The sequence below is a fragment of the Mesocricetus auratus genome, unplaced genomic scaffold (assembly GCF_017639785.1).
Source record: "Mesocricetus auratus isolate SY011 unplaced genomic scaffold, BCM_Maur_2.0 Super-Scaffold_100014, whole genome shotgun sequence".
NCBI classification, from domain to species: domain Eukaryota; kingdom Metazoa; phylum Chordata; class Mammalia; order Rodentia; family Cricetidae; genus Mesocricetus; species Mesocricetus auratus.
The window spans coordinates 24,618,414-24,644,870 of NW_024429197.1; the positions used below are offsets into that span (position 1 = coordinate 24,618,414).

The 26,457-nt window shown below is 47.2% G+C and overlaps 1 protein-coding gene across 4 annotated transcripts; it reads left to right on the plus strand.

Moving 5' to 3' along the window:
• Positions 1 to 982: 982 nt before the first annotated feature.
• On the plus strand, positions 983 to 25,124 carry Kif2c (kinesin family member 2C). Of its 4 annotated transcripts, none has more exons than XM_021228350.2 (21): positions 983 to 1,232; positions 2,168 to 2,262; positions 5,707 to 5,808; positions 5,967 to 6,015; positions 9,774 to 9,896; positions 11,552 to 11,674; positions 12,926 to 13,026; positions 13,591 to 13,686; positions 16,003 to 16,057; positions 16,145 to 16,307; positions 17,590 to 17,680; positions 17,894 to 17,957; positions 18,029 to 18,120; positions 18,834 to 18,976; positions 19,770 to 19,974; positions 20,076 to 20,186; positions 21,286 to 21,353; positions 21,679 to 21,784; positions 21,870 to 21,980; positions 24,274 to 24,397; positions 24,515 to 25,124. In XM_021228350.2, the coding sequence occupies exons 1-21, from the start codon at positions 1,097 to 1,099 to the stop codon at positions 24,595 to 24,597; spliced, it is 2,241 nt and encodes a 746-aa protein (XP_021084009.1). In that variant the 5' UTR covers positions 983 to 1,096; the 3' UTR covers positions 24,598 to 25,124. The 4 variants fall into 4 exon arrangements, with proteins under 4 accessions (XP_021084009.1, XP_005072096.1, XP_040612803.1 ...); XM_005072039.4 differs by having other exon boundaries at positions 984 to 1,157; XM_040756869.1 differs by lacking the exons at positions 983 to 1,232; positions 2,168 to 2,262 and adding an exon at positions 5,226 to 5,614.
• The last annotated feature ends 1,333 nt before the right edge of the window (positions 25,125 to 26,457 follow it).

Sequence of the window (26,457 nt, forward strand, 5' to 3'; positions counted from 1 at the left end):
GTCTTCTAGAAGAGCAGCAAGTGCTCGTAACTGCTGAGCCAGCTCTCTAGTCCTCCACCGTGGTTTTTTGTTTGTTTGTTTTGTTTTTTTCTGAGACACGGTTTCTCTGTGGCTTTGAAGGTTGTCCTGGAACTAGTTCTGTAGACCAGGCTGGCCTCAACTCACAGAGATCCGCCTGCCTCTGCCTCCAGAGTGCTGGGATTAAAGGCATGGGTCACTAACACCCAGCTTCTCCACCATGTTTTTAATAGAAAAAATGTCTCAAGGACAGGCATTATTTGTCTTGTTCATTCCACTATTCCTGTCTAGCAACATGTCCAGCACTAGCATGTGGCAGATACTCAAAACTATGTTAAATAGGTATCTTCGATTTTTTTTTCGAGACAGGATTTCTCTGTATTGTTTTGGAGCCTGTCCTGGAACTCGATCTGTAGACCAGGCTGGTCTGGAACTCACAGAGATCCACCTGCCTCTGCTTCCCGAGTGCTGGGACTAAAGGCGTGCGCCACCGACACCCAGCTTGAAGTATTTTATACATTTCAAAGAATAAGTATCTGACGTCTTTAAAGTCATTGAGCTACTTGCCAAAAAAGTCAGGATCTGAACCCCTGTCTGCAGAACCACAGGGCCCTAACTGAAACATTATATATAAGTTTCCTATTGGTACATAAAAGCAGAGGGTCGAACTGGTACTAGATGGGAAAGCAAGCCGGGCGTTGCTTGCTGCACTCGGGAGGCAGAGGCAGGCGGATCTATGTGAGTTCGAGACCAACATGGTCTACAAGAGCTAGGTCCAGAACAGCCTCCAAAGCCACAGGAGAAACCCTGTCTCGAAAAACCAAAAAAAAAAAAAAAAAGACCTCGAAATACTCCCAATGACACAAAGCCTGGGAGCCCGCCCACGAACCGGAAGTCATGAGGCCAAGACTACATATCCCTAAATGCACTGCGGTGCTTTCGCATGATGACGTCGTAAGAACGCTGGCGCGGGATTTAAACTGCAGCGGTTTAGGCGGCGTTAACATTGCGCTGCTTTAGCAGAGACGTCCTTTTCAAGCTTCTTGGATTTGTTTTACCTGCTGTTGTTCCCGAGTCCATGGAGTCGCTTCCCTCTCGGTTGTTTCCTGGTCTCTCCATCAAGATTCAACGCAGTAATGGTGAGGGCATGGTCCTGAGGCCAAGGGGACGCAAGAGCGGCGAGAATGCCAAGATGGTTACCCGACCCGCAAACGGCAAGCTTTGGGGCAGACACTTACCCCCATCCCACACTGAGGAGGCCCCTATCTCTGCACTAGCGATCAGTGTCCACTACACTGGGGGGAAACGCTGCCCTAGTTGTGGGTCCCCTGCCTGCTTTCTGAGTGTGGGCGGAGCACCTCTGCGTTCATTGGTGCGCCTAGGCTAGCTTAGAGCCGGTGGCTGTACTTCTGCCGAAATCTTTCACTGAAACTGCTCGGCTCCCTAGCCCCCAGACTGCTGTATATGATGCTGTTGCAGTGTGTCAGACGCAGGGATTCAAAGTAAACGGGCAGGATCCCTGCTTCTAAGGAGCTGGTAAGACAACCGTATGTTTTTATTAAGCGACGACTGCACGTCTAATGTGTCATCCGTGCAGTAGCCAGGTAGCGACTGCCAAAACTGAGCTAGGGAAACCCAAGAGGTTAACGATGTATTCAGGAACAGCTCCTCTAAAGACTGTAGTGACTTCCTTGCTCAAATGAGCCTTCATTCTATTGCACACTCTGAAGCAGAGATGAATCCTTCTCCAATGTAGCTGGGGTTTAAAACCTGTTTCCTACCCACCTCATTGTGGAATCGTCTACGGGTGAGTCCCCACTAGAATTACTAGTGTTTGTGGGTTTTTGTTTGTTTATTTTTCGAGAAAGGGTTTCTCTGTGTAGCCCTGGCTGTCCCGAAGCTCACTTTGTAGACCAGACTGGCCTCAAACTCACAGAGATCGGCCTGCCTCTCCCTCCCAAGTACTGGGATTAAAAGTGTGGGCCACCACCACCTGGCTGTGTTGATTTTTTTTTTTAAAGGGGAAAATCAATTTTCCCTTCCCAGGTAAATTCTGCATTGGAAGTCTCCGTAGGACCCTAAAAGCAAAAAGTATAGAAGTTAAGTTCTCAGGGGACACATGGATAACTTCTGGTCTTTTCATACACAGGCTTAATTCACAGTGCCAATATAAGCACAGTGAACTTGGAGAAATCCTGTGTTTCCGTGGAATGGATAGAAGGAGGTAACACGAAGGGCAAAGAGGTAGGTTCTATGACTGTTTATATGGCGTTTCACATGATCCTGTGTATGTGCCTGGGAGAACTCAGTTTCTCATGTTGTGCTGTCTCCTACAGTCTTAAAAAATGGTCCTCTTTGGATAAACTGGAATTTCATTTAGTCAGGTGTGTTCTAATTTATTTACTTATGTTTATTTTATTGCTTTGGTGTTTTGCCTGCATGAATGTCTGTGATAGGGTGTTTAGTCACCCAGAATTGGACAGTTATAGACAACTGTGAGCTGTCATGTGGGTGCTGGGAATTGAACCCAGATCCTCTGGAAGAGCAGTCCGTGATCCTAAATGTTGAGTTGGCTCGCCAGCCCCCTCAGGTATGTTCTAAATTGAAGGAATTAATAGTTTCTGGTGTGTCTGTGGAGAGCAAATTGCAGCGAATCCTATGGCTTTACTTGCTTCCCTGAGCTGAGTTCTGAGTGGCACACTACTGTTTCAGTTTAGGTAACAAAATCAGCAACTCAGGAAAGGAAACAAAGGTGTGTTTTTGAAATGCCAGGTCATAAAGCAGCTGGTGATGGTGCCACAGGAGAGCAGTGTAGGAAGGCTAATGGCATGCATCAGGCCTGAGGCCTGAGGGACAAAGCTTGGGTGCTTTGGCAGCACCCAAAAGACTAAAGAGAGACTGGAGCGTCACCCCTGCAACTCCATGTTTAGATTTAGTGGGTGGGGAGCCTTACAATAATTGAGAAAGCAGAGATGGGAAGACACAGTGTTGTGAAAAGGGCACTGGTCTGCTTTATGCGTTCTCAGTCATGTGTCTGCCCTTAGAAGTTCCTTTGCTAGCCTATAAAGTAAAGATGACAATGTCTACCGCAGATAGTTGTGAGGGTTTAACCACAAAATCCTGCGGGACTCACTCCAGAGTGAGAGTGTGTGTCTGGGAATGAGGTGAACAAGACGCTGCTCTGGTGTGCTGGTGCACACCTTTAATCTGTGCTCAGGAGGCAGGCGCAGGCAGGCATTTATGGACTTGAGGCCAGCCTGGTTCACATAGTGAGTTCTAGGCCAGCCAGGGCTACTTAGTGAGAGCCTGTCTCAAAAAAAAGATACATCGCGCCTTTAATCCCAGCACTCGGGAGGCAGAGGCAGGCAGATCTCTGTGAGTTCGAGGCCAGGCTGGACCGACAGCCTCCAAAACAGAGAAACCCTGTCTCGTAAAACCAAAAAAAAAAAAAAAAAGATACATCCAAGTCTTTTTCCTTTAGAAATATTTATGCCAGGCAGTGGTGGTACACACCTTTAATCCTCACACTTGGGAGGCAGAAGTGGACAGATTTCTGTGAGCTCCAGGCCAGCCTGATCTATATAGTGAATTCCAGGACAGTTTGAGCTACCTAGTGAGACCAAAAAAATAGTGTGTGTGTAAGAGGAGGAAGCACATGGGTGCTATGATGCACATGTGTCATGTGTGAAGATTTCAGAACAACTTTGGGAAGATGTTTCTCACCTTCTGCCTTATTGAAATTGAGGTTTTTTTTTGTCTAGTTTCCATTGACATGATACTCATGCTAGCTAGCTTGGCAGCTTCTGGGTGATTGTCCTGTCTTCATCTTTCATCTTGATTTAGGAATGCTGGAATTACAGATTTCATGTCTGCCCAAACAGAGTTTGTGACCAACCTGTATTACATAGTGAGACCCTTTATCAAAAAAAAAAAAAGAGAGAGAGAATGGAGCAGGTGGTTCGCATCTTGAATCCCAGCACTCGGAAGGCAGAGGCAGGCAGATCTCTGTGAGTTCAAGACCAGCCTGGTCTACAAATCGAATTCCAGGACAGCCAGGATACCCTGTCCTGAGAGAGGGAGAGAGAAAATTAGTGTGTATAGTTTGTGTGTGAGGGGGAGTGAGAGAGTCTGGGCTTCATCTCAGGGCCTCACATAAATTGTATTGTCCCACCGAGCTACATCTCCATCTCTAGAGCTTTTTAAGATCTTACTCCAGTCAAATGGGGCTGCTCCACTCACCCAGGCCTGTGCCTTCCTGTTTTCACACTCTTACTCTTGCTCTTTGTCCTAGGATGTTCAGTGTGAGTATACATAGGAGACTGGGATAGTATTGGTCTGGGCTCTTGTGTTTATGCTCTGTGTAGTTTGAGGCTTGGGCATGAAATAGGAATATGTAGTAGTGCGAGGAGTGTCCTCAAGACGGTGGTAGTGAAGTACTTGCCAGCTTTTGCAGACAGTGATGCCATCCTCATCTTTTTGTTGTTTTTCAAGATAAGGTTTCTCTGTGTAGCTCTGTAGACCAGGCTGGCCTTGAACTCACAGAGATCCGTCTGCCTCTGCTTCCCAAGTGCTGGGATTAAAGGTGTGCTCCACCACCGCCCAGCTTTGCTGTCCTCATCTTACCCATATTGCTTGATTTCTACACGTTGGAACATGACTTTCTTCCCCATTAGAATTTGAATTTACAGAAAGGTGCTATATTTGCGTTTATTTTTGGTTATCCTCTCTTGCATGCTGCTGGCTTACTGGTTCCTAACACAGTTAATAAATGCGGTCTGGACTGGAGGTGTAGCTAAACAATAGAGTACTTGCTTTGTCTGTTCGCCCTGGGTGCCAGCCAGCTCCAGCACTGTAGAAAGTAAACAAGTAGATGCAGGTTATGGATTTAGGTGGTAAAGCTTTCTTCGCTCTAAGGTGTATTCATAGCTTTGTCCATTTCAAAACATAAACAAAGTGAGATCCATTTGGTGTTTTGCGTGTGTGTATGGTGCTGAAGAGTGAATTCAGGGCCTCCCACATGCAAACCCTCTACTGCTGATCTACATCACTCAGCTGTATTTGCTGCTTCAAACCTATGAGTCTGAGTTGTTCCTGCTGGTGAGGTTTGAGCTGTTCCTAAAGAGTTACAGTACTCTGGTGATGTAAACCCAGAATTGTGACCTCATTGTGGGTGTGAGCAGGAACTGGGAAAGGCATCAACAGGAAGGTGTGACTGGGAAGAAGTTTCTGGGCCCAGTAGAAAATGTAGGTAGACTTAGGGTTAGGTAGCAGCTTTCGGGAACTTACTCCTGCTTATAAGATCCTGAGGGGGCCTCCATCAGACTATTACCAGCCTGCTAGAACTTGTTTCCTCCTTCGTATCAGCCAGCAAGAAGGTGCTCAGGGGGCTGTGACCAGCAGGACGTCACTGCCCAGCAGATCAGTAGGAGAGCCAAGTGGCCTAGGTCTACTGTGGACTTCTGTTTTCCTCTCCACCTTATTCTCATCACTCACAATCTCCGGCTGGCTTAGAACCTGGAAACCCATTCCATCTAGATGGTAAACCATTACTAAGGAATAACTATTTTGTAGTGGTCAGTGCTTAATGGAACGTAAGGTTGGTAAAGCCTGAATTTTGGGTGGCCTTGATTACAGCAGTTCACTTAGATCAAGCACTGTTGCTTCACTGGAACTCACTTGTCCTTGCAGATTGATTTTGATGATGTGGCTGCAATAAACCCAGAACTTTTACAGCTTCTTCCCTTACACCTGAAGGACAATCTGCCACTGCAGGAAAATGTAACGGTCCCGGTGAGTGCCTGTCATCTGACTGAGCTGCTGTCCCTGAAGAGTCACTTGTTACCTTTTTGCTGATTTCTGTCTGGGACTGCCTGGGGCCTTATCACAGTACACAGGACCCTGAGGACTGATAAGAGCCATATGTTGTGGTGATTTGTTTTATTTTTCAGAAGCAAAAACGCAGATCAGTCAACTCCAAAATTCCAGCTCCAAAAGAAGGTAAATGGCTGGCTGTTGTCATGTGTTTTTGCTGTGGGTGAGATTCCTAGGCTCAGTAGAAGCCAAAGTAGACTCTGTACCCTAATTGAGCATGTGACCTCTGTGTGAACTGAGTTCTGTCTTTTGTTCAGTCATCTTTCTCGGTGAGGAAGAAACCAGCCTACACCTAACCTGAGAGAATTGTACATTTCAGTCATCTGTCCTCTGGCCTAGACACTTACCCTATAGACCAGAGTGATACAGGGGAGAGTGGAGATCAGTTCCTGTTAGGCCTGCCTCCTTCCCTCAGAACACTGAGCCTTGCAATAAAACTGAGGAAAGCATAAATGTAGTTTTGGGCTATTTAGGCAAGTAATGGAGCTGAGTACAGTGATGCATGGTTATGATCATCACAGGAAGCTGGACCAGGAGGATGGAAAATTCTAGCAGGCTTGGGCTATAGGAAGGAACCATCCCTCCAAAATGAAGCTAGGAATGGTGGTGCACACCTTTAATCCCAGCTCTTGGGACATAGGCAGGAGGATCTCTGAGTTTGAGGTCAACCTGATCTATATAGCAAGATCCAGGATAGCCAGTTGGGCGTTGGTGGAGCACACCTTTAATCCCAGCACTCAGGAGGCTGAGGCAGGATCTCTGTGAGTTCGAGAACAGCCTGGTCTACAAGAGCTAGTTCCAAGACAGGTTCCAAAACTACACAGAGAAACCCTGTCTCAAAAAACAAAAACAAACAAACAAAACAACCAGGCTGGTCCCAAATTCACAGAGATCACCTGCCTCTGCCTCCCAAGTGCTGGAACTAAAGACTTGCACCACCACTGCCTGGTCATATTGCTTTTTGAAATTCTGTGTTTGTGAACCAGTTTATATGTGCTACTCATGAGTGCAGATGCCGGAGGAAAAGTTGAGGCATCAGATCCTTCTAGAGCTGGAGTTAGAAGCCACTGTGAGCCACCTAATGTTGGTGTTGAGAACCCAGCTCCAGACCTTTGGAAGAACAGTACATACTCTTAACTGTTGAGTCATCTCGCCTGCCCTGGTTTTGTTTGTTTGTTTTTGAGAAAGGGTCTCTAATTCAGTCCTGGAACTCACTGTGGAATTCAGGCTGGCCTCAAACCTATGACAATCTTCTTGCCTTAGTTTTCTATTAGAGCTACCCAACCTGGGTCTGTTTGACTTTGTTCTGTTTTGCTGGGGGTTGGACTGAAACTGTCTATGTGCTCCACCACTGAGCTGTGCTCCCAGCCCTGTAGCTTCTTTTTTTTTTTTTTAAAGATTTATTTATTTATTACATATACAGTGTTCTGCCTACATATCAGAAGAGGACACCAGATTGAATTGTAGATGGTTGTGAGCCACCATGTGGTTGCTGGGAATTGAACTCAGGACCTCTGGAAGAGCAGCCAGTGCTCTTAACCTCTGAGCCATCTCTCCAGCTTGCTTCTTAAGTGTGTATGTGAGTCAAAAGTAGGAATGAAGGTTAGAGAGACGGCTCAGTGGGTAAACAGCTTGCTGTGCAAGCATGAAGGTTTTATCTCAGATTCCCCATCACAAATGTGAAAACCAGATGTGATGATATGTGTCTGTAACACCCTAGTGCTGGAGAGACAGAGGCAAGAAGACCCCCCAGGGCTGGCTTGCCAGCCAGTCCAGCCAAAATGGTGAGCTCCAGGTCCAGAGAGAGACACTCTCTCTCAGCAATTAAGGTGAAAAGTGACAGAGGAAGAAATTTCCGTGTCAACCTCTGGTCTCTATAGGCATAAGTGAGGGCCCTGTGCATAGTCATGTACACACATTCAAATCCTACATACACATACAAGTGGGGATGAAGTTAAAAAATTGCAGAGTTACCAATCATTTTTGAAACACAAAAATTATGGGGTTTGAAGGAGGGGATTGAGGCAGGGTCTCACTATGTAGTGTCGAGGCGTGCTTGGGTGTGGATTCATGTTGGTCTGTCAAAAGAAAACTCAGACACTTCAAGAATGAATTTAGCCTTTTTGGTTGCAGGTGGCCCCAATCTTGATGAACTGAAGTTCATTCTCTATGCCCAGGACATTTTTATTTTTCTCTTTATTTACACTTTAGCCAGTTGATTATCATATGCTCAGAACAACTTGAATGAGGCTTCCAAAAGGCAATGCCAAAAGCAAAGTATGGATTCATAGGTGCCACAGTTTTCAGGGTTTCCTGAACCAAGTTTTGCATAGGCCTTTGTCTTTTTGGAAAAGTCCCAAACAAAGTTCACATAGGGGAACAAAAGGTATTGGTAGGTGAAAGGATGGATTAGGCTAGGTGCTTGGTCTCTGGAGCTAGGCCAGATACCACTCAGCGGGTAGTTAGGGGCTAGGTTGCTTTCACCGCCACAACAGGCCAGCTGGATACTACTACAATATAGTCCCAGCTGACCTCAGAGGGGGCTATCTGTCTGTCTGTCTGTCTGTCTATCTATCTATCTATCTATCTATCTATCTATCTATCTATCTACGGTTTTTCAAGATAGGATTTCTCTGTGTAGCCCTGGCTGTCCTGGAACTCTCTGTAGACCAGGCTGACTTCGAACTCAGAGATCTGCCTGGGCTCCTTGACCATCTGCACACATGTGTGGTTACGCAGACGTATATGTACACATACATAAAAAGTAAAATGGAATATTTGTTTCCTTTTGTTTTTTTGAGACAGGGTTTCTCTGTGTAGCCCTGGCTTTTCTGGAGCTCACTTTATAGACCAGGCTGGCCTCAAACTCAAAGAATGGCTTTCCTCTGCCTTCCTTGAGTGCCAGGATTAAAGGTGTTTGCCACCACTGCCCAGCTTAAAATTTTTTGAGGTTTTATGTGTGGAAGTGTTTTGCCTACCTGTGTGTGTGTTTGTACACCACATCCATACAGTGCCAGCAGAGAGCATCAGTCACCCTGGGACTAGAGTACAGAAGGCCATTAGCTGCTATGTGAGTGCTAAGAATTGAACCTGGGTCCTCTGAAAGAGCAGCCAGTGTCCTGTGCTCTGTAACTGCTGAGCCATCTTTCCACCCCTAACAAATGAATCCTTTAAAAAGATTTGTTGCCGGCCGTTGGTGGCGCATGCCTTTAATCCCAGTACTCGGGAGGCAGAGGCAGGCGGATCTATGTGAGTTCGAGGCCAGCCTGGTCTACAGAGTGAGTTCCAGGACAACCTCCAAAACAATACAGAGAAACCCTGTCTCGAAAAACCAAAAAAAAAAAAAAAAAAATTTGTTTTCCCATCAAGACTAGAAGAATAGGCTGGGTGGTGGTGGTGCACACCTTTAATCCCAGCACTCGCGAGGCAGAGGCAGAGGGGTCTCTGGGACTTCAAGGCCAGACTGCTCAGCAAAGAGAGTTCTCCCTGTCTTGTAAAACAAAACAAAAAAAGACTTAGAAGAATAGATCTTTCTCTCTAGAAATTATTTTAGATTATCTGTAGGTCATTCTGTTTATTTATTTATTCATACTCCCCCTCACAGCCCAACCTGGGAATTAAAACTAGGGCTACATACATTCTAGATAAGCATTTACCACTGAGCTATATGGCCAGCCCAAGACAAGTGCTCTTAAGGGAAATATCCTTGCCCTCGGGAGCACCTAGATCTATAGACTGCGCATTTACTTTGGGGATAGTTATTCTTGGTCTTCCTGCTGTTTCTGGGCTCTCGTCTGGGAGGCTGGAGTCTGCCTGCTGTGTGCAGTCTCCTGCTGCTTTAGCTCACCCTAGTGTGCTGCGCTGATTGGTCCTCCTGGTCTTAGGTCTTCGAAGCCGTTCCACGCGCATGTCCACTGTCCCAGAAGTTCGAATTGCCACTCAGGAGAATGAAATGGAGGTGGAGCTGCCTGTGGTTACAAACTCTCGAAAGCAGTTTCCAGTTGCCAGTGAGTAATCAATGTGTTCTCCCTGTCCAAGGCCCTAAAGCAACTCCTTAGGCTTTCTTCATGCTATGCTGAATTTCCCAGGATTCGTAAAGTAGTTCTGGATGGGCTTTGCCATGGAGGGAAAGCTTTCAGAGGCCTGATCCTACAGACTTGACCCAAGCATGGCTTTTTTGGCCATTCCAGCCCTGTCTGACTTCTCCAAAGCCCCAGAAACCAGGTGATTAAAAGAAGCAAAGACTGGGGAAAAGAAAAAAACATAGGTGACTGACTACTTGGGCAGCAATTAACCATACTAACTGAGTGGACCAGGTGGCTGTGGTTGCTCTCAACTAAAATGCCAGTACTTGAGATTGCTATGAGCTTCAGGTTGGCCTAGGCTAGAGTGAAAATCTTGTCTCCAAACACAAAAACACACAGATACCAAGAACAGCAAAAACTCAAATTGGAAAATACTGACCAGGCCAGGCGGTGGTGCACACCTTTAATCCCAGCATTAAGGAGGTAGAGACAAATGGATCTCTGAGAGTTCAAGGGGCCAGCCTGGTTTACTGAGCAAGTTCCAGGGCAACCTCCAAAGCTACAAAGAAACTCTGTCTTGAAAAACAAAAAATAAAACAAAAAACCTGAGCAGACCAGACAGAATCACAGAAATGTACAGTCCCAGCCCATCATGCCTTACTGCACTCATACATGGTCAGGATCCTTTCATTTGCCTTCCTTTATTTATTTATTTTGGTTTTTCGAGACAGGGTTTCTCTGTATTGTTTTGGAGGCTGTCCTGGAACTCTCTGTAGACCAGGCTGTCCTCGAACTCCCAGAGATCCACCTGCCTCTGCCTCCCAAGTGCTGGGATTATAGGCGTGCACCACCAACACCCGGCCATTTGCCTTCATTTAGATGAATTTAATACATATATCATAATACAAAATCGCCACCTGCTTTACACATCTAGTTGAAAAAACACTTCGCTTAAAATTATTACTTGATTAGGTCTGTAGCTCAGTTGGTAGAGTGCTTGCCCAGCGTGTATAAAGCCTGGGTTCCATTCCCAGCACCACATGAAACTGCACATAGTGGAACCCGCCTGCCATTCAGCATTCATGAGGCAAGATCATTACATACAAGGTCAACCTCAGTTCAATCATACAGAGTTTGGGGCTAACCTAGGCTATGTCATACCCTGTCTCAAAACAGTTTTTCAAGACAGGGTTACTCTGTAAAGTCCTGGAACTCGCTCTGTAGACCAGGCTGTGTGTGACCTCAGAGATCCACCTGCCTCTGCCTCCTGAGTGCTAGGATTAAAGATGTGTGTCACTATACCCTGCTGTTGTTCTGAGACAGGGTCTCTTTCCTCTCATTCTGGAACTCATTCTGCAACCTAGCCTGTCCTTGAACTTATAGAAATCATTCTCTCTTCCAAGTGCTGGGACTACAGGTGGGAGCTATCATACTCAATTTAAAATTGTTTTTAAAATTCTACTTTCATATTTAGCTTTAGGTTTTCGGCTCCAGGGACAGTCCTTGGCTGGAAGGGTGGTTGAATTTGGGATGAGGGCAAGAGGAAAAGCCCCAAGTTTGTTCATGACCTGTTGAGACCAGGTTAGGACAGCTGCTCTGTGCTGCCTGCTTCTCCAGTGACCCTTGTTCTCCCACAGCTGGTCACCCTAGGCCCTCCTGCCCTGCAATGACAGAATTACCATTGTCCGTGGTCAGCGAGGAGGCAGAAGATCAAGTCCACCCCACCCGAAGCACATTTTCTGCAAACCCTGGGAATTCAGGTAGACATACTGAGCTATATGCTCTTTTGCTCTAGTACAGGACAGGTGGTTAACATTGGGCCTGCCTAGGCACCTGAGTTCAAACCCTTTTGTTACCTTGAAGGTAAGTGACCTATGGTTATGGACAGAGTCTTCCACAATACATAAAAGTTTGTCAGAAACTATTTGCTGTAGGTGAGACGTATTCACAGCTAAATTCTTGATAAATAGCCCAGGGGACTTGTGAAAATGAAGTGTGATATCTTACCTTTTTTAAGATTTATTGATTTTGGGGGTGGCTGGAGAGATGGCTCAAAGGTTAAGAGCCCTGGCTGCTCCTCCAGAGGGTCTGAATTCAATTCCCAGTAACCACGTGATGGCTCACAACCATGTGTAATGAGATCTGGCGGCCTCTTCTGGTGTACAAGCACACATGCAGACAAAATACTATACATAATAAATAAATCTTTCAAAAAAAGATTTATTGATTTTTATGTGTGTGTGTTTTTACCTACACATGTGTCTGTACACTATGTGCATACCTGATGCCAGTGGAGGTCAGAGCATTGGATCTCCTAGAACTGGAGTTACAGATAGTTATAAGCTATCATGTGGGTGCTGGAATCAAACTTTGGTCTTCTGAAAGAACAAGTGCTCTAACCACTGAGCTGTCTTTCCAGCCCTGCCTCATTTTGGTTCTAGAGAAAATAGCTGCAGAAGTATAGCGCTCTGACCTCACATTAGCCCAGTTAGTACTTCATGAACTTGTCTATCCAAGAATCAGACAAAAATCTAGAAAAAGGGGTCTGAGGTGCCTCAGCAGACAAAAGGTGTTTGCCACCAAGTCTGATGATCAGAGCTCAATTTCCAGGTCCCACATAGTAGAAGGAGGGAGCTGACTTCCAAAAATTATCCCAACTTCCACATGTATGCATACAAACACACACACTAATTTATAAACCAAAGGCCAGGCATGATGGCACACACCTTTGATGCCAGTGCTTGGGAGGCAGAGGCAGGCTGATCTGAGTTTGAGGCCAGCCTGGTCTACAGAGCGAGTGCCAGGACTGCCTCCAAAGCTACACAGAGAAACCCTGCCTCGAAAAACAAAACAAAACAAAAAAAAAAAACCCCAAACAAAATCAATAGAACAATAGAAACAAATAGAGTCTAGAGAAGGGACACCTTTCCTACAGAAGGCCCAGTACTCCTCAGAGTAGCTAGATACTAACAAGAAGCAGGTGAGTAAACAGTGCCTTCCTTTCCCCTTAGTTCGGAGGAAATCATGTATTGTGAAGGAAATGGAAAAAATGAAGAACAAGCGGGAAGAGAAGAGGGCCCAGAACTCGGAAATAAGAATAAAGCGAGCTCAGGTGACTCTTGGGAGATGTGGGTGAGAGGTTTGCACCCTGGCAGATAAGCAGCCAACACATACCTGGCCCTAGACTTCTAAGGCTCCAGTTCTGATATCCTGGAAGTTTAATTGCTTCTTATCAGAATTCAGAAAGTAAGTGCATAATTCAAAATTATCTGAAGTTGTTCAGATAAGCCATGTTTGATGCTGGTTGGCCAGTGGGGAAGCCCATCATGTGCTCACAAGGAACAATGCCGTTGCTGGGCACACCTGCTTTCACCTCCATCCCCTGAACCTGTGTTACAGGTAGAAGCAGTGGTAGTGGAGCCCTCTTAGTTGGGTGATTGCTCTGAGGAAACCCAGTTTGCTGCTTTGCTTCCTGGGATGTGGAAGGCAGTCCTTGTCCCTGGGGTGTGCCTAGGCTCCCCTGACAATCCTGCTCCCAGGACTTTGTGCCTGACTTCTCAGACCAGAGCCAGGGCTGAGGCACTCAGCAGCTGTGGGGCTGTCGCTGCCTGGAATCTGTAGGTCTAAGAGCACTCACTCTTAACAGTCTGCCCTTCATTCCTCTTGCCTCAAACAGGAATACGACAGCAGCTTTCCAAACTGGGAATTTGCCCGGATGATTAAAGAATTCCGGGTTACTATAGAATGTCACCCACTTACTCTGACTGATCCTGTGAGTATACCAGAAAGGCTTCTACCTCTCTTCCCTGAGCAGGACAGGGAAGCACACTGAAGGACATGGAAAAGGATTGCTGGGGTCTTCATTCACCCTTGAGTGTTGTCTGGAGAGTTTTATGTTTCTCTCTCCTTTTTTCCCCTCCCCCTCCCTTCTGTGTGTGTGAATAGCCATATCCGCCCACCTCCCCATCTGTGTGTGTGTGTGTGTGTGTGTGTGTGTGTGTGTGTTTGTTTGTTTCTGGGGATTGAATCCAGGACTCAGGTATATCTGAACACAGAGTGTCCCATTGAGCTATATCCCTGGTGGGGCCCCTCAATACTTTTTTTTTTAAACAGTGTCTGGGGCTGGAGAGATGGCTCAGAAGTTAAGAGTACTTGTTATTCTTCCAAAACCCCTGGGCTTAGTTCCCAGCACCTACATGGTGGCTCACAGCCAACTGTAATTCCTTTTCTTTGACCCCATTGACACTGCTCCCGTGTGATACACAGTCATACATGCAGGCACAATACCTGTACACTTTTTTTTTTTTTGGTTTTTACGAGACAGGGTTTCTCTGTATTGTTTTGGAGGCTATCGTCCAGCCCGGCCTCGAACTCACAGACATCTGCCTGCCTCTGCCTCCTGAGTGCTGGGATTAAAGGCGTGCGCCACCACCGCCCGGCTACACTTTTTTTTTAACCTGTACACTTTAAAAAACAAAAGGGTCTCACTATGTAGACCTGCCCAGCCTGGAACTTGCTGTGTAGACTAAGCTGGCCTTAAACTGCCTTCCAAGTGCTGGGATTACAGGAACATGCCACTGCATCCAGTTAAAAATGTCTTTAAATTGATCCTTCTCCAGCATCTGCTGTGATGAACGTATGAAGGGCCCGAGCTAATGGGGTTAGCTCGTTAAACAACAATAAAGACTCTTTGCTTTTGCATCGGAGAAAAAAAATGTCTTTAAATTATTTGTCTATACCACAAGGAGGGTTCTTGTGCACATTGCTATATGGAAGTCAGAGGACAACTTGTAGGAGTCAGTTCTCTCTTCCATGTGGGTCCTAGGGTGTCTGGAACAGGTGTGGGTTCATGCAGGTCTGAAAAGAAGGCAGAGGCACTCTTTTTTTTTTTTTTTTTTTTTTTTGGTTTTTCGAGACAGGGTTTCTCTGTGGCTTTGGAGGGTGTCCTGGAACTCACTTTGTAGACCAGGCTGGCCTCGAAATCACAGAGATCCACCTGCCTGGCAGAGGCACTCTTAGTATGATTTTAAACTTTCCAGCTGCAGAGGCCCACCCTAAGTCACCCTCCCCTTAGCTAAGTGCTCCCTCACCCCCCAGACAGGGTTTCTTTGTGTAACAGTCCTGGCTGTCCTGGCACTCACTTTATAGACCTCACAGAGATCTGCCTGACTCTGCCTCCTAAGGGCTGGCACCACCACTGCCTGGCTAACCAAGGGCTTCTTTATTGTCTTCCAATTTACACCTTAGCAAGCTGATTTCCATATCCCCAAAACATCCTAACTGATCTTCCAAAGGGACAATGCCAAATGTGCCTATTTTTCCCAACCAAGTTTTGCACAGGCTTTGTACCCTTAGGAAACTCTCAGACACGATTCACATAAGTTAAATAGAAGGTGCTGAGACTCAGCCAGCTGCAGCTGTTTAGAAAAGTTTTCCCAGTCATTAGGCTTGGTGTAGTGAATCTGCCTTTACCAGCTGAGATATCTTACTAGCTGGTTGTTTTTTTCTTTTTTTTTTTTTCTACCTCTTGAGACGGTTTCAATGTATGCTGTGAAACTTGGACTTTTTAAAAACGGAAAGCATTCTGTGCATGCATGAGTTTGTGTGTGCTCATGCCCTGGCACACATGAAGAGGCCACAGGACAACTTACTGGAGTTGGGTCCCTCCTGTCATGTGGGTTTCAGGGATGGAGCTCAGATCATCAGGTTTGACAGAAGATGGAAGGGCCTTTACCTACTGAGTCATCTCATCAGCTAGTTTTTGTTTGTTGGTTTTTAAATGCTTTAGTGAGAGCATTAGTTAAGGCTCAGATGAGACTCCCTGCTTCAGGCTGGCCAGATTGCTAAGAGCTAGGAGAGTAGTGCTGGAATCTTGAAGGTAGTGGAGTGAGAGAACCAGGGGGAATTCAGAACAGCTTTCTTTTTTTTTTTTTTTTATGTTTTTTTTCCAGAACAGCTTTCTTGTACCCTAGAATAGGTAACAGGGAGCCTAGGGCCCTAGAATCAGACCTCATTGTCCCTTGCTAGGGCCAAGAGGGGGGTTGTGGTGTTTGCTTTGGTACTGTCTAACCTCCTCGTCCTCTTGCAGACTGAAGAGCACAGGATCTGTGTGTGTGTGAGGAAGCGCCCACTGAATAAACAAGGTGAGCTGCTCAGTCGGAAGCAGCAGACTGACTGAGAGGAAGGGCCCATGTTTTGGGAGCAGCCCCTGAAATATTCTCCTTCTGCAGAACTGGCCAAGAAAGAAATCGATGTGATTTCTGTTCCCAGCAAGTGTTTGCTCTTTGTGCATGAACCCAAACTGAAAGTGGACTTGACAAAGTATCTGGAGAACCAGGCTTTCTGCTTCGACTTTGCCTTTGATGAAACAGCTTCGAATGAAGTTGTCTACAGGTTAGCCCCTCTGATGGCCTTCCTTATACCCACTTTCTCCCCATCAAACACTAAGCTCCTTCCCTGGCCTGTTGTGTTTTATTGAACCAGCTCTCTGATCAATGAGCTCTGACCCTATAACCAGAAGGTCCACTTTGGAGTCTGCCATGTCACCTTTTAAGCTGCAGCAGCCCAGTATTGGTGACTGAGTGAACTATTACTCACTGCACTCAGGCTCATGGCTAGGTGCCAGGGGTTCTCCTAGTATTGTTTTTGTTTGGACAAAATCTTATTCTATAGCCCAGGCTAGCTTAGTGTCTATGTTACTCAGATGGTCTTGAACCATGGCAGCCCTGCCTCAGCCTCCCGACTGCTGAGATTACACCTTCCCATGGCTGATGCAACTACTTCACTACCTAAATGAGTTCAGCAGACTCAGGTGACTTCAAATCTACTCTGTCAGCCGGGCGTTGGTGGCACACGCCTTTAATCCCAGCATTCGGGAGGCAGAGGCAGGTGGATCTCTGTGAGTTCGAGACCAGCCTGGACTACCAAGCAAGTTCCAGGACAGCCTCCAAAGCCACAGAGAAACCCTGTCTCGTAAAAAAAAAAAAAAAAAAAAAAAATCTACTCTGTCAAGTCCAGTATGCCAGTCGGCATTTAAATCTTTTTTGTTTTGTTTTTCGAGACAGGGTTTCTCTATATAGCACTGGCTGTCCTAGAACTCCTAGAATTTGTAGACCAGGCTGGCCGCAAACTCACAGAAATCCAACTGCCTCTGCCTCCTGAATGCTGAGGTTAAGCGTGTGCGCCACCACTGCCCATCTTGTTTACATTTTATTAGGATACAAATAATCTAGAGATATATAAAGGCATCTGTAAGCAACATGCAGACATTATGCCATTTTATATAAAGGACTTGACTGAAATCAACTCGGTAGAAAAGTGTTTGCCTGGGCCGGGCGTTGGTGACGCACGCCTTTAATCCCAGCACTCGGGAGCCAGAGACAGGCGGATCTCTGTGAGTTCGAGGCCAGCCTGGTCTACAAAGCGAGTTCCAGGACAGTCTCCAAAACAATACAGAGAAACCCTGTCTCGAAAAACCAAAAAAAAAAAAAAGAAAAGAAAAGTGTTTGCCTAACATATGCTAGGCCCTGAGTTCTACCCACCACAAAAAAAGTCAGTGATTTAAACATCAGGTATGTGCTGAGTATCTGGGGGCTTCCATCACCAATCCCTCTTGGATATTAAATAAAGACTAGCTACCCAAATGCCTTTCCCTCTGTTCCATCCTTTCTCCTAGGTTCACGGCAAGGCCACTGGTACAGACGATTTTTGAAGGGGGAAAAGCAACCTGCTTTGCCTATGGGCAGACAGGCAGTGGGAAGACTCATGTGAGTATTATAGTCTTGCAGAGGAAGCCTTGTGTAGTGCAGCAGTAAGTTCTTAAGGAGTGGTACAGATGCCCATCACTAGACTTTGCCATACCACATGAAGAGAGGGACTTTAGCAGATCCAGTCTCCTGGCTCTGATGTGGCCCACTGTGGCAGTAGAGCTACCACCTATGATCTGGTATGCTGTGGTCATGTGCTGTTTCCTTTTACAGACAATGGGTGGAGACCTGTCTGGTAAATCTCAGAATGCATCTAAAGGGATCTATGCAATGGCTTGTAAGTAAACTGTTTTCCACATAGGGATGGGGCATGGAAAGCTGCTTACTTATACAGGCTCTTCCTCCCAGCCCGGGATGTCTTCCTTCTGAAGAGTCAGCCTCGCTACCGGAACTTAAACTTGGAAGTTTATGTGACATTCTTCGAGATCTACAATGGGAAGGTAAATGAACTAAAACCTTAAAGATGGCTAGAAATAGTTGAAGCCAGACGTTTTGTTAGCTGTAGGCCTTTGGGCTACTCTGCCTGGCATATGGACCTTTCTTCTGAAGGTGAGATGGCAGCTAAACTCATAAGGAGAGCAGATGTCCTCTTCCAGGCTCCCTCTGAGGTGGGAGGTCGCCTTCTTTGTGAGCCGTCCTCCCTTGCCCCCCATCCTGTATATTCTCATGTCCATGCCTCTCTCTCTCTCCTTTTATTCTCTGTACTTTTGTAGAATTGCCTTTGTAGAGCAAGACCTCAATAATAAAAATAGTTATCATTAATGGGATATTGTGTGCTAAGCACTTGCTAGTCTTTTCTTCTCTCAAAATGGGGTTTCTCTGTTTAGCCTTGGCTGTTCTGGAACTCAGAGATCCACCTGCCTCTGCCTTTCAAGTTCTGGGATTAAAGGCGTGCGCCACCACTGCCCTGCTGCTATTCTAGTCTTTTTCTTTTCACTTTGCAGGCTGCAAACAGTAGAGTAGCTCAGTAGCTTTCTCAGAGTGGTCAAGTAATAAAGTGGTGACATTGGTGTGAACCAGGGAAGCAGGTCTGTTTGTTACCTGTTGGCACATTCTCTGCCTTTCCTGCTCCTGGCCCTGTCCAGGCTGCGGAAGGCGTAGCCTGGGTACCCAGCACTGATGGTCCTGTGTTTCTGCTCTCTGCTTGGCACAGGTGTTTGATCTGCTCAACAAGAAGGCCAAGTTACGTGTACTAGAAGACAGCAAGCAACAGGTGCAGGTTGTGGGACTGCAGGAGTACCTGGTTAACTGTGCTGATGACGTCATCAAGATGCTCCACGTGGGCAGTGCCTGCAGGTCAGAACCCTGTCCAGGAAAGGGAACCGCTTGTAATACCTAGTTCAAGTAATGAGGCCTCAGATCCAAAAACATGCACAATTCTTCCTGCACATAGTTCTTCTTACCCCAGCAGGGTAAATGCTATGAGAGCCTCTACTTTAAGTGGGGCAGATAATTCCAGAAGTCTCAAGAGCAAAATCAGAGTGCTTAAATCTAACAAAGGCAGGTTTTCGTTGTCCGACATTCTTGCTTGGGATCTGGGTTCTTAGTTTTCTCTTGTGGAAGAAGTGAGCAGCCCTGGATGTGTTCTGGGCTGGAAGTAATGAGACCGTGGCGCCTCTGTGTAAATGCAGGGAGGTGCTGACATGGTGCAGTGCCTGCTGGCTAGTTGTGGAACTCAGATTATTTTCCCAGCACTGGGGATTAAACTCAGAGTTTTGCTTCACATGCTGGGCAAGTGCTCTACACAGCTCCACCCATGGCAAGAGCCCTCAAATTTGGGCAAGTGGTTATGGCTAGACCCCGTGCCTCACAGCAGACTCAGCTCTTCCTCATTTTCATGACCAGGACTGGCAGTGCCCAAGCACAGAGTCCAGTGCTGCCTGAAAAATAGGTCAAGAGCTACTGTCTTGGAGGGTAAAATGGAGGTTACAGACCCGAAGACACAGGACTTTTTCGGATTCTGATCCATGTGCCTCCTTTACTGTAGATTTTACCACTGTGCCCTGGGATGCTTAAACACTGGGTTTCCAGGGGGATAGTGGTCCCCGAAGTTTGTAACCTTTCTTTGCCTTTCCTCTCCTTTTAATAGGACTTCTGGACAGACGTTTGCCAACTCCAATTCTTCTCGCTCCCATGCCTGCTTCCAGATTCTTCTTCGAGCCAAAGGGAGATTACATGGCAAATTCTCCTTGGTGGATCTGGCGGGGAATGAACGAGGGGCTGACACTTCTAGTGCTGACCGGCAGACTCGAATGGAGGGTGCAGAGATTAATAAGTCTCTCCTAGCATTGAAGGTAGCAAGCGCTTGCTAGTGGTGGCCTGGAAGGCAGCTGAGAAGGGAGAGAGTAGGGCATAAGAAGGGCGAGAGGCTTCAGTTGTTTCTGCTGCCCCACAGGAGTGCATCAGGGCGCTGGGACAGAACAAGGCTCACACCCCGTTCCGGGAGAGCAAGCTGACACAGGTGCTGAGAGATTCTTTCATTGGGGAGAACTCCAGGACTTGCATGGTGAGTGGATGACTTAGTGGATGATGAAGAAGACCCAGAGCTGCTTGCAGGGGGATGTTGACCTGACTCTGGGCAGAGAGCTCAGTGCTCTCTAGCTGTGTTCTCGGGCTCCTGACTGGACTTCCATAGCCTGTAGCCTCCACCTTTCCTACAGGCAAGGAGGAAAGAATCCACTCTGTAGGTGCTGAGATCAGCCATTGCTCTCTTACCTGATAAAAAGGTTTCTGGAACTCAGGAAGTGAGCTTTAGCAGGTGCAGAAGAAGTAAATCCTCCCTTTTCCACAGCTTCCTTCAGGTTCCATGACTCCCACGCTACAAGTAGCCTCATATTCCAAGCCCTTATGATGCTTCCTGGCCTGCTTTATCTCCAGGTGCTGCTAAGTGAGATCTGCCACTATCTGAGCACACCCTTGCCTCTGCCCTATGAGTAGGGCCTTTTCATAAAGAAGGATAGGTTTCTCTGTCAGCTTAAGCTCTATTAGTATTAATTAGTACTACTTTTCTCTCTCCTCTGACACTGTAGAGGATTGAACCAGAGTTCTGGGTACCCTCAGAGTACTGAAGAGGTTGTCTAATCCCTGGAATTGAAGTTAACCATGGTTGTGAGCAGCCGTATGGGTGCTGGAAATTGAACTCAGGTGGGGACACCAAGTGTTCTTAACCACTGGGGTAGCTCTCCAGTCCTTTTCTACAGTGGCTCACTATGGTGCTCTGGCTGCCCTGGAACTCACTACATAGGCCAGGCTACCTTCAAACTCAGAGATCTGCTTGCTTCTGCCTCCCTAGTGCTGGGATTAAAGGCATGTGTCACTGCACCCAGCTTTTTTATTTTTAAAATGTGTTACTATGTAAATGTGTACACATGGACGTATGTCATGGTACTCAGGTAGAGGTCAGAGGACAATTTGCAGGACTCTATTCCTCTACTGTCAGTTCTAGCCTTCCATGCACATGAACAAGTTGCCCAGCAAAGCACATAAGCTTTACTTTGTCAGTGTCGCCTGTTGGCAGCCACTCCTGGTAGCTCTCCAGGAGCAGATTTTCTAGTGCCCGCACTCTCTGAATCCCCACCGCTAACCACTTGTTGCCTCCTTCTCAGATTGCCATGATCTCCCCAGGCATAAGCTCCTGTGAATATACTTTAAACACGCTGAGATATGCAGACAGGTATGAGGACCGCATCTAGGTGGGGTGGAGAAGGGAAGGGAAGTGACTGGAGCCCTCCAGTAACTGCTGAATTTCCTCCCTAAACAGGAGATCTGAGGTGTGGCATTCAGCCACACACTAGGTCTGTCCCAGTGCCCTTCAGTCAATAAAATAGTATGTGAGGGTCTTTCCATGTCAGCCTCAGGGTTATGCCACCTCTCCTGGGCTGAAGACTAGCTGCCACTCACCCCTCGGGTCCCTAAGCCTTGTTGTCTGGGTGGTGATGCACTTCTGTAGTGAGTGCCCAGGGGACTGGGAGAAGCTGAAGACCGTCTTATTTCCTCAGAGTCAAGGAGCTGAGCCCCCACAGCGGGCCCAGTGGAGAGCAGCCAATTCAAATGGAGACGGAGGAGATGGAAGCCAGCTCTCATGGGACCTCGCTGGCAGTCGATGTAAGGTGGGAGGGCAAGATGAAATGAGCTCGGGAAAGGACCCCGAGCCACAGTCTTTACCCTGTTATCTCCCTGTGGTCTGCAGTTCAAGGAAGAGGAGGAGCTGTCTTCCCAGATGTCCAGCTTTAATGAAGCCATGACTCAGATCAGGGAGTTGGAAGAGAGGGCCATGGAGGAGCTCAAGGAGATCATACAGGTACAAACTGGTCCCAGCCAGGGAGGGATCGGCAGGCCACTCTCACACAGCTCACAGAGCTCAGCTCTATTCCTGGAACATAATCCGGGCTTTACTCCTTTGGATCTTTGTTGGGACAATGCAGCCCTCTATACCTAGCTCTCCCCAGTGTCCATCTGCTCACATGGGACACTCTCCTGTGGCCTGGTGCTGCTGACTAGGGGTGTAGCGGGACCTTCATACACAGGGACATCATATTTATTTACTGAATGTTCCAGTTTCGTCTGTGATAGCACATGGACCTATAACACCTCACTCTTGTAGGTGTGAGCTCGTTCCCTGTTGAAAGGCATTTAGTCTCACTGAGCCTCAGTTTCCTTGTCTCTAAACTAAGCAAGACATAGTGTTGTCTTTGAGGATTAAATGGTTGGCTTCTATAGCAGCAGCAGCTGGAAAATGCTACTTCTGTGTGAGCCTGCTGTGGGAGAAGGTGGGAGCATCTCCTGTCAGTGGCAGACTAGGTAGCAGAAAGAAAGAAAGAACTTGCGCCACTTAGGAGACTGCTGTGAAGACTAAGTGTGCAGACATGCCCTCCTCCCTGCTTTGTCTGGGGGCACTGTGACAAAATAAATACATGGCCCTTTCAGGAGACATGAGAGTTGACTGTAGTCAAAGCAAAAGCTGTGCAAAGAGGGGGATAAAGATACAGTTAGTAGGGCCTGGTGCTAGAGGGCCTTACATCTGGCTCCTACCAAAGACTCAGATTTTATCATGGTGCAGTGAAGCCTTTGAAGGGACTTCAGCAATATGGTCAGAGAACAGATTTGGTGTTTTTTGTTTTTTTTGTTTTTAATGTGCTTGAATGTCTTTGCCTACATGTATGTGCCATTTTTATGCCTAATACCCACAGAGGTCAGATGAAGGTATTGGAGCCTTTAGAACTGGTTATGAGCTTCCATGTTTCTCTAGCCCCTGGTTTTGTTTTTGAGATAGAGTAATAGATGTGTAACCTTCAGCTCTCTATCCTCTTTGTCAGCTTCCTGAGTACTGCCATTTCAGGTGTGAGCCACCATGCCCAGCTCATGTCAGGAAAGCAAGAAAAGGAGGGGACCAAAGAGCCATGTGTGGTGTGGTGGCTCAAATCTTACGATCCCAGTATTTAAGAGGCTGAGTGGAGGTCAGCCTGGGTTACGAAGTAAGAGCCTGTTCCAAACCTAGGGCCAGTAGAGTTCAGTGGTTGTTTTCCTAGAGTACCTGCGAGGTTCATCAGCTGAGTGTGATGGCATGCCTGATGCTACTGCTCAGGAGTTCAAGGCCACTCCTAGATACAGAGTAGTTCCAGGTCGGCTTGGGCTACATGAAACCCTGTCACAAAGAAAGGGAGGAAGAAAGTTGTCATTCCAATTTTTGACTCTTTAGAACAGGATCATCTGGGCAGTGGTGGTACACGCCTTTAATTCCCAGCACCCTGGAAGCAGAGGCAGGTGGATCTCTGAATTTGAGGCCAACCTGATCTATAGAGCTAGTTCCAGGACAGCCAGGGCTACACAGAGAAACCCTGTCTCAAAAAACAAAAGACAGGATCAGTGATGTCACTTATTTGACATAGGGACAGCTTTGGGGTAGGGAGATGCTGATTACGCTCAAGCTGTCTTGGTTGGTTGGTTTTTTTGGGGGGGGAGTTTTTTGTTTTTTTTTTAATCCAGGGTTTCTTGGAGCCCAGGAAATCAAAGGACAACTTGTAGGAGTCAGTTCTCTGTAGACCAGGCTGGCCTCAAACTCACAGAGATCCCCCTCCCTCTGCCTCCCAAGTGCTGGGACTAAAGGCATGCGCCACCACCTCCCAGGAGTCAGTTCTCTCCTGCATGTGGGTCCTGGTAATTGGACTACTCGTACTGTCTCTATCTAGCCCTGTCTTCTGGACTCTTTGTTTGTTTTGTTTTTTATTTTTCAGCACAGGGTTTCTCTGTGTAGACCTAACTGTGCTGGAACTCACGCTGTAGACCAAGCTGGCTTCAAACTCACAGAGATCCGCCTGCCTCTGCCTCCTGGGTACTGAGATTAAAGGCGTGCGCCACCACTGCTGGGCTTTGGGATTTGTTCCGTTTTTTCCCCTTCTCAACTCTTGATCCTCCTACCTCTGAGTGCTGAAATTATGGGCATACGCCACCACACTGCACCCAGGCTGAGCACTTGCTGGGGGAAGGGTTCCAGGAGGCAGAACACAGGTGTGGATATGGGTTCAGCTGAGGATGAGGATTTGCTGGAGTGTTTCCGTGAGCTGAGCTGAGCTGACTGGATTCTGTTGTTTCAGCAAGGACCAGGCTGGCTTGAGCTCTCTGAGATGACCGATCAGCCTGACTATGACTTGGAGACCTTTGTGAACAAAGCAGAATCTGCCCTGACGCAGCAGACTAAGCACTTCTCAGCCCTGCGAGGTGGGTGTTGTCACTGCACAGCAGCGGTGCTGGCCTGTGGCTCCTAGCAGTGCAGTCAATGGCACTGGGGAAGGTGGTTCCAAAGACACTCAGTAACCCACTTCCCCTTCCTTACAGAGGTCATCAAGGCCCTGCGTGTGGCCATGCAGTTGGAAGAACAGGCTAGCAAACAAATAAGCATCAAGAAACGGCACCAATGATGACTTCAAATAAAGATCTGTTTGATATCACACCAGCCTCTTCCCCTACCCAGCAAACTTTGGGCACCTTCTGGCTTTGGTTAGGGATTGAGTTGGATGGGTTTTGGTAAAGGCCAGGTAAGGGGCATCAGACCTGGGAAGACTCGGAGAGAGAAAATTGCTGTTATCTTCCTCAGTTTGGAGCAGGAGGAAGGAGCTTTCCGTGACTGTTTCCCCTTTTCCTGGCCGTCGGAGGGGAGTGCTGTGTGGGTAGTTTCCCTGGTGCAGCACCCTGCCCTCGGTACAGCTGCTGATAGACAGCCTGCAAGGCCCGGGCTCTGGGAGAGAAACTGGTCCTCGTCCAGCTTCTGCTGCCTCTGGCCTGTGCTATCACCCTTGGTCTGAGCACTCTCCTGTTTTATACTTGCAGAAAAAAGTTTTTGAGACCTCTTTGTTTTAGTCTTAGAAATCCAAGATTTCCGTTTCCTGCTGTATGTATTTTTATGTTGTACCTAACAATAAAGAAAAATCAGACTCTGATTGTCAGACATGCTGTCTCTTGAGTCTTTTTGTTTTTTTGTTTTTGTTTTTTTTTTCTTTTTTCTTTTTTGTTTTTGGTTTTTTGAGACAGGGTTTCTCTGTGGCTTTGGAGGCTGTCCTGGAACTAGCTCTTGTAGACCAGGCTGGCCTTGAACTCACAGAGATCCGCCTGCCTCTGCCTCCCGAGTGCTAGGATTAAAGGCGTGGACCACCACCTCCGGTGTCTCTTGAGTCTTTAGGACCAAGGACACTGCTACTACCTTGGGCTATGAGTCACTTCGTTGGAAACCAAGTCTACACCTATGGTTTCAGCAACAGGCTGAAGTTCCAACCTTTGGTTTGCTTCAGTAGCTGTGTACTGAGCTGCAGGCCCTGGGGCCAGGACCTCTTTTAAGTGAATGGGGCTGGAGCTGCGTTGCACTCTGCTCTATAGCTCCAGCTACAAAGCAGTGGGGATTAAACATGCTAGGAAAGCACTAGATAGCTGCATTCCTACTTTTTTGTTTATTATTGATTCTCCAGCTGAGACAGTGAGAAAGATGATTTATGGTACACGAGTTACTCTTGGCCACAAGTGAGAGCAGCACTGTTAGGGCCGATGCCACAGGTCCAGGGCAGAGGGACAGCAGAGTCCGGCCTGGAAGGCAGGCAGGCCTCTCAGGTGCTCTCTGAGCAGATGGTGAAGCTCCAGATCCACTGAGACTCGTTGCTGACAGCAGCACAGTCCAAGGGCTGTACCAGGGCCCCGTCCTCAGCACCCCTCACTTCCGCTCCTGCAGCCTTGTGGATGCACAGGTATTCACTTGCACCTCTGCCTCGTCTTGCGCCATGAGAGCAAAGAGGAGGAAAAGCGAAGGCACAGGCTCTCGTGGTGCAAGAGTTCCAGGGAAGATGGAGCTAAGGCCATCTCAGCACAGTCTTGCTTTTGAGACAATGTCCCACTAACTCTCTGGCCTTGAACTTGTAACCCTCCCTCCTCAGCCTCTGCATTTAGCAAGAATCTGGTCTGTGGCTCCAGACCTGGCTTACTCTTCTCAGGACATGTTGAGAAATTGGTAACGCTGACAAAGCACTCGACTTTTAAAGAGAAAAGGCATCGGAAGGAAACGCTAGTATGGTTTTGCAAAATGATTAGTTTGTCAGGTGGATTGAGGAACTAAGCTTAAGACATGGGTTTGTGGGCACTCATGAATCAGATGTCATAGAATGAATTCAGTGAGTGGTGCTAATGTGTTCCTAAAGGATTTTAATGCAATACATGTTCAGACTGGGTAAAAAAGGGACTCAGCCCACAAACCCAAGGTGATGACAAGTGGTAAAAATCCTTGGCTCTTTCTCTGC